The 11,965-nt window shown below is 35.4% G+C and overlaps 1 protein-coding gene across 2 annotated transcripts; it reads right to left on the reverse strand.

Moving 5' to 3' along the window:
* Positions 1–1,339: 1,339 nt before the first annotated feature.
* LOC100371130 (ras-related protein Rab-14) lies at positions 1,340–11,965 on the reverse strand. 2 transcript variants are annotated; one of them, XM_085492454.1, is made up of 7 exons: positions 11,889–11,965; positions 10,587–10,712; positions 9,289–9,403; positions 8,229–8,358; positions 7,003–7,121; positions 6,109–6,177; positions 1,340–5,153 (listed from the first exon to the last, which is right to left on the reverse strand). In XM_085492454.1, exons 2-7 carry the CDS (start codon positions 10,690–10,692, stop codon positions 5,042–5,044), a joined length of 651 nt encoding a protein of 216 aa, XP_085348580.1. In that variant the 5' UTR covers positions 10,693–10,712; positions 11,889–11,965; the 3' UTR covers positions 1,340–5,041. The 2 variants fall into 2 exon arrangements, with proteins under 2 accessions (XP_085348580.1, XP_085348581.1); XM_085492455.1 differs by having other exon boundaries at positions 11,874–11,948.

Below are 11,965 nucleotides of genomic sequence, written 5' to 3' on the forward strand. Positions count from 1 at the left end.
ATTATCATTTCCCAGGTCCATGGTTCTGCCGATTTCATTCAAACTTGGTATTGAAATCCCACATTTTGGATTACTGAGGTAATTTTGTTTTGTGGCCCTACATTTTTTCATGCATTCTACCCGTTTCTCAGATACATTTTCACTGGTTTTCTAATTGAAATAAAGGACAACACATGGCCCATTATTCTGAGAACAAGGACTGGGATGTGCACAATAATGGTTGAGACATAGTTGATCAGATTCACAGTGTTGGATCCACACATTACACTGACTGTCTTCATGGATATGTTGCAGTACCGGTATGTTTAAAATATAGGTATATTGCTACATAATCTCAGGAGCAAACATCCGGGCATTTCCACCACCTGGCAAAAACAATGATCAAAACTGTCAAAAAACTGGGATAGTTGTTGAAACTCTCCTGAATAGTGTAACAAGATTAGCCCTACATGTGCAACATATATAAATTTGGTTGTTCCAGATTGCCTCAAAGTTGAGTTTGTGTTGTTTTCTCGACTATAGCCGTTTTCACTGACTCTTCAACCAGTCTTCCACAGAAGCTCGTACAGAGCCCATAGTAATACATGGTACATGTTTTATAACATTAAGTCATATAACATTCTGTGATATAGCTCCGCCTTCGTGAATAGGTAGGATGGAAGGGTTAGATAAACTCAGTCTGGTTACCTTGTTGTTTCATGGGTCCTCCAAACAGAAACGTAAACAGGCTGAGATAAACAGCAATATGGATCTCCATCTATACACATCAGATTACCTCTCACTAATAGTCTAACCTAATAGGAGTAGTAATCATATCAGCATTCCTCAACCCATTAGGTGGCATAGTGGTTAGCGAGTCTGTAAACTGTTAGACAAAGTTAGAGACTAGAAAAGTAATGTGAACCAGATTGTCAATCTGGTTGGACCATGAAAGAACGTAGATGTCAGTAGTTTTCATTAAAATCTGATCATTGGTTCTTGAGATATCAGTGGGACAGACACAGATACACACACAGAATCACTAAACGCAAAGAATGCCAGTGTAAGAAAAATAAAATTCTGTGACTGTAGAAGTGACTTGAAGCACTGACAAAAACATTGTTACCCTCCATTTCCTCTATAAAATTTCATTTTACCCCAAATACAAGTTCAGTGACTATAATATAACTTTCTTCATCCATGTATGATTTTCTGTTACGTCAATTCAAATTTGTGTGGGTCACTGCACTACATATTGGCTTAGAGGGCGCACTGACTGTACGTCAATTGTCATATATGTAGACTACGCTGATGAATAAAGTTCGTTATATTCACATGCTAAACAAAGACAATAAGATAATAGGCATGAAACACAAAATCCTTTATTCCTTTATACTTTGTTTTTACATTCATTCTAGTCTCTCATTTAGACACCTTTCAACAGACATAAATCGTAAATAAATATCAATAAATCAAGCGGGGTATACTAAGTATAGATAATTGTCAGACGATGGTTAAAAACAAATCTGTTGTAAGGATTCAATTTTAATTCCACATAAGATAAATAATGACATTCAATTAAAAATATTGGCTACAGTATCAATCACCCAGGCCATGCGTGCAGCCTTATATTTCACCTATTCACAATAAACACATGGCCAAAAACTAAGAAATATACATAGATAGCCAAGTTGAAAAGTCTGATGTTGTTCCTCTCCACTAATCACATGTCTACACAAAACATTTTTTTTTTTTTTTACTAATTTTTACTAAGGGAGTTTACATTGCACGCCTGTCAAAAAAGCTGCATAAATATATACAGACGCTTTGCAGAAATTAACCTTGTAGCTTATAACCTGACATTGGACTGATTATGAAGAACATATCCCACTGTTATGAAAAATGAAAGTATATTACGTAGCAGCCTTTAGGAAAAAAACTGTGTTTGATATAAAGTTGCCCTTCCCCCATGATTTTCTCTAACCCAGTATGAAATCGGCATTGAGTTAAAGCTGATACACCAACTTGCAACAAACTCAGGAAGCAATTCAGATATAACACTATTCACAACTACTATGTCAACAAACATGACTACTCGCATATGATTTAATTCATTCGGGAGTCATTCTAAAAATATTGCAACAAATCACAGGATGGTTTATGAAGAATGTTAAAAACGATAAATACATGTTGATGTTTAACATCTTTACAATACTGTACTTATGGAACCTATTTTTGAATACAACATCCATATTTCAATAGTTCTACATCTACTCTTACTTTGAATCCCCGGGGCTTAGAACAGTTGTGGACTGAACTTTAAGTGTGGGTATATGAACATAATTGTTCTTTAATACTAAATCAGTAAGTACCTGTATAAAATAAAAAAGCAAAACAAAGTTTTGACTTTCAGACTGGGTGACATGGTAGTATAATATCCCAAAATGTACAGAAGCAAAAAAACAAAAAAAACACAGATGTACAAAACAGATGAGCCAAGCAGTGACAACATACTATTATATCCCTGCTCACAACTAAATCTCATACCAACCATGGAGTGAATGTATCTCAATATGTTCTCAGCCACACTCTTGTAAATGACATATTACATAATTCATATTATAACCCTTAGGATGGACTGACTACATTATTCATATATGATAAGCTAATAAAAGAAACTGAGAATCCAGCGGTAAGACATTACGACCGCTGAATGTATCATTAGTGTACAAAGACTTCTCTATAGTAATACTTGCAGTTACACCCAAATGGAAAGTGATGATTATTTAAAAAAAAAAAGTTGGAATGAGACCATCTGTGGATTGTAGCTACAAACACATTTGGAATCAGGCTAAATAATTGATAAACCCTTGACTGCATGGTTTTATTAGCACATATCCAGACATGACGTGGGTTGATGTGCACACAAATATTGAAATCTGTGTGTTGGCACTCAAAATCTGCATACAGAAACAGTTTGAATGTAACATAAAGACAAGCTTTTTGACATTTTCCTTGCACATATCATTAATAGGATGTACAGAGATGTTCACGGGTTGTAGTTAGTGACAAATACAGCCTTGTACAAATATCAGACGCCAACAAATTTTTTGGTACTTTTGTTCTTATATTCTTCAATATTTTTAGTAATAAATCTTAATTTTTGAGCCAACAGACAAAATTTGAGTCAATTTTCAGTTTTTACTACAAAAATGTTGCTATTTTTGTCCCAATCTTCTGAAGGAAAGTGCAGGCTATAAAGGGGACTATTTGGTGATGAAAAGAGGGAACTGGTGGTGAAAAAGTTAAACCGACTTGGAAAATTGAAGACTTTTGAAATTGTATGCAAATCAAATTAATATATTTGCCACAAAGAATTGGGTTTTTAAAGCTATATACAACAGAAATGAAGGCATTTGTAGTAGATTTATGCATGGGATGGCAAAATTTGGATCTTAACTTGGCAGATATTTCCAAATTACCAGTAACTAAAGCACAGAATTTGAATTGTCACAGCTTGCCTTAAAAGTAGCACTATGGGAGCATTTATAGGTGTCTTAGGGCAATGTGAAATATTTGATGTTCAGAAAATGTGCGAAATGAGCAACAATTTACTTTAGCTTCATTCCATCGCAATTCAAAACAAAAGGATATTGGAATAGATAGCAAGAAAAAATTGAATACGCAATCCAATCATCAAAAACAACATTGAAAGTTGAATATCACTTAATTCAGACCCTTAAAGTACTTCACATACTAGTTATAAGACCTAATGATCTCAGAGTGCAACTTCAAACTATTTATTTATTTAATAAATTGCAACTGACTCTAAAAGAACATATAATAATGCATCCTTCCAGAAAATAACTTGTGAGGGAAGGTTGGACACGAGATATGGCTATGCAGCAATGACTACATGAGCAACAGTACTGTTAGAGAGATATCCATTATATCAGGTTACAATGTTTTTTTTGATAAACTTGTCTAATTAATCTCTTGAATATCTAATTTTAGACTGCTGAACAGTTAAAATTACTGTATAATTTGATCAAATGCGAGTACTTCAATAGAATCACCTTGCGTTAATGAGTCCTAGCTAGACAGGTCAGTTTACTATTCAGCAACCTTTCCACATTAGATATTGTAAGATATTATCAGCGCCTCCGTAGGACAATTATAAATATTTTTATTATTATTAAATACACCTTATCATGCAATTGTCAACTGATACGTAAAACTGGTCAATGAAACATAAAATAAGTAAAATAAAAATAATTTCCAAAATTCTGGTCACTGGTCTTACAAAGTGTGGAGTTTCTATTACGGTAGGAATCACCCTGACCCCCCCTCTATTCACTGTGGATTTCTGCAAATATTTAATGGATGCATCAAGTAAGATGTAGAACCCACATGAATACATTTGTATTTTGCTTACAATTACTGCAAATATAATAATAAAAAAAAAACTTTCATCTGGATTCTATAATATCAGATACCCAACCAGTTGCCAGACACTTTGGTAACAACCGTGCAACTGACTATACAATACGTGGTCAGCATGACATACATGATTTCTTCACTGTATTGTCTCTAGCAGAAGTGGCTGTACAATGAAATTGTCATATCTTTAGTGGATATTGCAAAAAAGAATTGAATTGTCTTTCATCCGCCCATACCTTGACAATTTTCATGTGCACTTCTAATAGAGATAATACTGTAACTTTGATAACCCAGCCAATACATGTGCCTACCGTTTGTGCTTCAAAAAACGCAGTGCAAGATATAGGGTAAAGCACAATTGTGAAGCTAACTCAAGTCACATCAGTGTCAATGCTTAAGACACCATGGTTACGCTAGTAGGTCTTTTAACTGCCGATAAGCACTGTTCACAGGATAGGCACGCATTGCTTAGGTGTTCGTCTTCTGGCTGGCTGGCTGGCTGATGGTTGGCTGGCTGGCTGATGGTTGGCTGGCTGGCTGGCTGATGGTTGGTTCCTAGTTAGGTTGGCTATTTTATAGACTATGTTTATAAGATTGTATTGTACAGTGTTCAAAAGTCATGTTAACATCGACATCCTTCATTACTTGGTTGTTGGTCTGTGTTAAGTGGATTAGGTCTACCACCTGTTGATGGTTTATGTTGAACACCCGACTCGGCGGCATTTAAATCCAAACTACAAATAAATATACAATTCGCTCGATTAGAAATCCAAGCTTCCATCAAACCACCCAATGTAATCATGGGCACAGCGGGATGCATTGATTTTGGGGACACAGTGAGCGTATATCACAAAATTAAATAATTGATATGGAGAGTTTTTTAGTAAGATAAGTCTGCAATGCACACCAAATTGTTTTCTGTACCAGTCCTTCCGAATTTATGACTATTTTGCAGGTTAGAACTGCATCAAAGCCTATTTGAAACATTGTACTTTTTGATTAGTTGTTTTTAGTGTGCATCCGAGTAAGAATTGAAACAGCAATGCATGATGGGAATGATTGTAGTGATGATGATAGCTGGGATAGCTCATGAGTGCTGTAAATTTTCAGTTCTTGATTTTTGGTCAGTTATTCAAAATATGATGAGCTCTCAACAAAATACTGCCAAAATAAAACTTTTAGAAACTAAACAGCCATTAATCAGCTATCTTTGATCAGATTGTGAAACAAAATAAAATGACAGCATTTGTGCCCATTCTGTAATGAATTCACCAGGTGGTTCCAAGTCATGACAAGGAATGCAGGCCAAATTTGTGATAGTCATAGAGCAGAGCACCACCACTGGCTAAAGTGGTGGATTACTTTGTTTTTATCCCTACCACTTAAAACCCCTTCTGGGTTTAAAATTTCATGAATGAAATGAAACACGATGAAAATTCTTGTATTTGTAAACAAAGCTTTGAGAGAACACTGGATTACCGGTAACATTAATCTACATCCATGAAGGTGTTCAGATAGCCAGGTATATAGCATCTGAGAACAATGCATTGACATTACTGCAGGTGTATAAATGCATGATGACAGGCAGTTTTGTGATGATCTGATTATCAAAACATACTGTGCCTTATCTTTGAGTCAGGGTTGAATCAAATAAGAAAGAGAAATGGAGACAGACAACTGTGAACTCACCTTCCATCTTGAATATTTTGGTAAATTTTTCTAGCAGTTTCCAAAAAAGCATCTTCCACATTATCACCACTAAAAAAAAAAAAAAAAATTGCAAAATGTAAGACAGGTTATGATCACAGAAATAGCACATGAATTTCACTGTGGCTGTGAATTTGTTTTGTACACCTAATCAGCAATATTATCAGTTAATAGGCTGACAATACAGCTGTATTGCAAGATGTGTTGCTTCAAGAAGCCAGTAAATTGTTATCACATTTGGAGGCAACAATGCTTGCAACCAGGGATTTTTTTAAACAACAGGGGTGCAGCGACCTCATGCCATGGCCATGCGCCCCTTATCCTGGGGAGCAGATCCTCTGGCAACCATAAAATTTTGATTGACCAGGGATCACATGTGGCCACAATCTTCAACTGTGACCTGTCTGATAGTAATTTTGGCCCCAAGGAAGCCATAAAATGCTCCATTTTAACTTATATTATTAAAAACTCCACATCCTGGTAGGGAGAACTCTATCTCCCCCACTTGGTGGCGTCGCTGAATTGCAGTGCTCCCTCTTGCAGTTTTTTTCTAGAAAAACCCCTGCTTGCAACACATCAGTATTGATAACCAATTCACTGACTCATTTCTGTTTTGTTGTATTGAAGAAATTTATGGCCACAGTAGTGAACCACCACCAAAGAACAAATGAACATTTTTGACATTTCAAACATTACCTAGATATATCTGTATAGAAGCCAGGTTTGAATAAACAACATATTAACACATATTCCACAAGCAGTATAATTGTTTGACAGTTCACGTGAACATATCATATCACATTTGTCTGCATGAACAAATCACACGCTCTGAAAACACATTAAAATTTGTGACATGCAAGTATTAAGTCTCCTTACGTTTTTGCACTGGCTTCTAAAAACATTAGACCATTTTCATCTGCAAATTGTTTAGCTTCTTCATATGTAACATCTCTCTGTGCTTCTAAATCTGATTTATTGCCGATCAAAAATATAACCTGACAAAGGAAAAATGGAATTGTCAATCAACACTAATTAAATTAAACTGAGTGAACATGAATTTTGAGGCAATATAAAAACTATGTATACATATTCTCAGGGCGGACATTCAAGCATTTTCACCACATAGCAACCATAACGGTGAAAACAAAGGCCGAAAACTCTCAGAAAATGGTACTTTGGGATAGTTGTTGTTGAGACTCCCCTGAACAGTGTAACAAGATTACCCCTGCGTGTGTAAAGCATATAAATTTGATTGTTCAGAATTACATCAAAGTTGAGTTCCTGTTCCGTGCACAGAGCCCATAGAAATACGTGGTACAGTGGTGCGCGTCTTAGCAACGTGGAACATCTTGTGACGTAGCTCCGCCCCGAGAATACGTATAAAATACTTATTTTTGACATGCTACTTAAAAACTATTCACATGAGAAAAAGAAGGTCCTGGTATTCTGTTAACATACTGGCCTTGACCGTGGATGATATGAAGAATTATAACGAAAGTGACTTTAAAATATAAATGCCATTTGCAAAAGCAAAGACCATTATCAAAGATTCAATATTATCCTCGATGAAAATAAAGCTTAAAGCATATACAGTTGCCACACAGCACATGTTCAAATTTTGTGTAAATAACCAATGTATTTAAACAAATTGCATAAGCTGCATATGACCCATATCAAAAATGACATGTGTGCATTATGTCAAGAAAACAATTATATCTATCAACAACAATCATGTGTTCATCACTTGCCAAAAAAAAAATCAATACCTGACTGAAAATATTTGGAAATGTTGCTTTATCAGATCATTCCTATTGGTTCATATGTGCTAAGCAACAAGTGCAAATAGGAAAACCAACAAATATTTTCAGTAATTCAAGCCACTCAATGTTTTAGACCCCAATCAAGCTTTCGGGGTTCCTTTAGAGCACAACTCTAAAGTATGACTGGATTCTGATTAGTTTTAAGACCTGAAATAGTAATGGTTGATAATTTGAGATCATTTGCATGGACTCCATTGCCTGAAGAAACCAAAGTAACTTTTCACTGCTAATAAATCCCGCATTTATTTTCCATAAAAGCAATTTACATCAGATGATACTCACTGTATTAGGATTGGTTAGATTTCTTGCATCTGTTAACCAGCTACTTAAATGATTATATGTACTTCTTCTTGTAATGTCATAGACCATCAATGCACCAGCAGCACCTCGATAGTAACTCCGTGTAACAGCCCTAGAAATTACAAACTTGTATTTAATAATTTGTGCTTGCAACTGTGTTTTCACGGCATTGACTAGCATCAAAAACATCTGACAACAGTATTCCCTCTGAATTCTTTTTTTAGAAAATGTTTTCAAGGAGGAGCCCAAATTAATCTGAAAATATGCCTATTTTTTTTTATAATTTCAAGCATTTTGTATTCAAATACACATGATTCATGGTGCATTTACAGCAAGTCTCAGAAATATTGGGGCAGCCAATTTGCAAACTCGCTAGCGAATTGGCTAACTGCTTTGGTTTTGACTAAATGGTTGGCTTTTGAATCTCGCAGACGCAGTCTTGTGGACCCAGGTAGTAACGGTCGTCATACTTTAGAAGCTAGTCAGCGACGGTCTTACAGTTGGATGGCGATTTCGCTTTCAAATATACCAGGGAAAGTGTTCTTCGTGTAATGAAGTGATGTCGAATCATGTTCGTTTGGATGTGAAAGTATGTTTTCTCCCTGATTTATAGAAACCTGTTTCTCAACTTGTCTCTTTATTTAGTTTCAATCCATGTTCAAGATGGCTACCCCCATATATATAGTAAACTCACAGACTCACCAGGAAAACTACTTATACATTATTATGCCTCGCAAAGCAAACGATTCAGGGGAATCCAAACATGTACCTGGCTACGTACGTAAAAGCATTATATGTCCCCTATTTAAATGCAATATAGGCTCACCCAGAGTGTACGCGACCACGAGTCGGCGCCAGCGAGATTGGAAAGCCAACTGTTTAGTCAAAACCCAAGCAGTTAGCCAATTCGCTAGCAAGTTTGCATATTGGCTGCCCCAATACTTCCGAGACTTGCTGTTATGGAAAAGAATAATATTTTTTGATGCCAAATTTGCATAACATCGCCTGCTGAAAGCCTTGTTCTTGCAAAGTGACAACTCACCTAAACCTTTCTTGTCCAGCAGTATCCCATATTTGAAGTTTAATTTTTTGTCCTGAGACTTCTATGATTCTAGTTCCAAATTCTACTCCAATTGTGTGTGGACAATCTGCCATAACTGTAAATAAAAATAATTGTTGTGAACACAGTGATTAAAATTTTGTTTTTTATCAAGAAATTCTTCTCTTCTTCTTTTCTTGTAGGTTGTTACCTAAAAAGGACATTTACTTTAAGCATATTCTAACAACAGATACACCTTTATTTATTCGCAAAGGAAAACAGATCAATTCCATAATCCTAATTTCTGATTTTCAAATTAACGCCAGACATGATGTAATTCTATTTGCGTATGCGAGGGTAGGACAAAAATATATAAAGTCAAAAGAGTATTGGTAGACATGCAACCCGGAAGGAGTCAGCGGCATATTTTAAATAGGGCAGCTAGGTAACACTATTTAAGACAGCTGAGAAACAGGGATTTCCAGTTGAAAAAGATGATTTTTCAAAGAAAATGGACTGAAATAGAAATGGTACGTGTGTGTTTCACAGAGTAAAATATAACCGTGACATAGTTTTTCAACTCTCAAAATAGCTGCAAAACATACTAAATATTACGCTATAGCCAAAGATAATTTGCATGCTGGTTATTCTTTCTTAAGCAGAATAGTGTGTAAATTGTCAGAGGCTTGTACGAGTTAGTTGAAAGATGATGGCAGTTTTATTTCAGGACATTTTTACGTTGCGAGTTGGAAACTGTTATGTTCGGTACACTGCGTTCGAGACGTTCAAAATCTGTCCTACCTTCCGATTTGTTGACCCCAGGTCCGGCGATATGCGCAAGCGCATAAATGATGAATGCGCAAACGCTATCAATTCGGTAACCCTTAATTAGACCACATCAATTTGATTACTTTCCAGCAGAAATGCACCCCCTTTGCAGGAAATAACCATATTTAGATGATCTATCAATTCACTTTGATGTTCACTCTTATTGACAGAAATAAAACTAGTCACTAGTCTCTCTGTGTTTTGTTCCTATATATTTCACAATTTTACTGTTTAATAAAATTAAATTACATTCTACAATCATGTAATCATAGATGAAAACTCAAAAAAAATAATAATTTGTTCATGTTTAAATAAATGGGAGGATTAAAGTACTGCACAGAATGTTGACAATGGTTTGTTGTCATAGCGACTGACAGCTTTCTCTTTCATACATTTAATCCTTTTGCTTATGAACCATAATGCATTTTCTCACCCATATAGTATACCTGATTTATCACATTTTTCACACTTACATTTTTTTTCTGTAAACTGATGCAGGAGACATGATTTCCCAACTCCCATATCACCAATGATAATGTACTTAAAAATATAAGAATAATTGTATGGTCCTGCCGCCATGATGAAAACTGATTAATTTCCTGAAAAATAAAAAAAAATAATAAGGTATGAAGGTAACATGACATTAACTACACCCTAATCTACATGTTTAGTCCACAGTTGTGGTCCGTCAAAAAATGTTGGAAACTGTGAAATACTAATGTGATGATAAAGCCAGGAATTGATATACCAACTAAAAAAGAAAAAGCAAACTTTGTGGCTAGCTGTGCATAGACATGCTTTCAAAACTAATAGTAATAGTGGGTATTAATCAGGTGTTTTCTATGGCATGTATGGTTTCAAAATCTCTTGACATGCTGTTTTTTTTTACAATAATACTCATATAAGTGCAAGGATGTGTGACCTTAGGTCATGTGTATGTGACCCATGTAAAATGTTCAGTGCTACAATATGTAGTGATGTTCCCTGATTATAAAAATATGTCTTGGGCAAAATTAATGCAGTTAACAGTAATATTTTTATAGTTTAATTGTTCTATAATAAATAAAATTAACACATTGACACTATGCTTCACCGACATTTACAATATCTGCTTTTCAAATTCTAAAAAGCCAAACAAATCCAAGATCATTAATGAAATAGGACAACTAAAGACGTCCTACCACGCCCCCTATATTTACACAGATGACGTCATTTAGGACGGAACATCAGGAAATAAATAACGATTAGATAATTTTGAGAAACAGTATTTCGCAATAACCAAGTTGTATCGAACAGGTAAACTGCGTCGTGGTAGAATTTACTTCAATAAAATATGAGCGAAATTGTTGATATTGGAACGCCTTAAAATCGACTGATCGCTCAGTCTCGCCACACCGGCATTTTAATCGTGCAACGCACTCACAACTATAATAGCTTTTTTTATGCGATTACCACTGGGTAATGAAATAACAAAATGAAATGAAAAACACACATGCGGTGTTTTCGAAGTGTCATCCATTAACGCAGATCACAGACGCATAAAACAACAATAACATTTTTGATCGTCATCACATGACACTGACATCTTACGGCGAACGAATGAGGGTCACTCAATGAATGCATTAGCGGAAATCGTGCACTTATTTACAAACGAAGATAATACAGCCAATTCAGTTTATCTTTTCGCTAAACATGAAATGTTGTTATTCGCTTAATTACAGTCAAGTGCCAGACATGTATCTTGAAAAAATGTAACCCACCTATTTCTGGCTTACCTGTCTATGTTTACAATCGTCGATGACCCTCTCAATCCAAAATGGCGGAAACATGTAAAAACGGGTTTCACACACCG

Source organism: Saccoglossus kowalevskii, chromosome 17, assembly GCF_978046115.1.
Source record: "Saccoglossus kowalevskii chromosome 17, keSacKowa6.1, whole genome shotgun sequence".
In the NCBI taxonomy this organism is placed as follows: domain Eukaryota; kingdom Metazoa; phylum Hemichordata; class Enteropneusta; family Harrimaniidae; genus Saccoglossus; species Saccoglossus kowalevskii.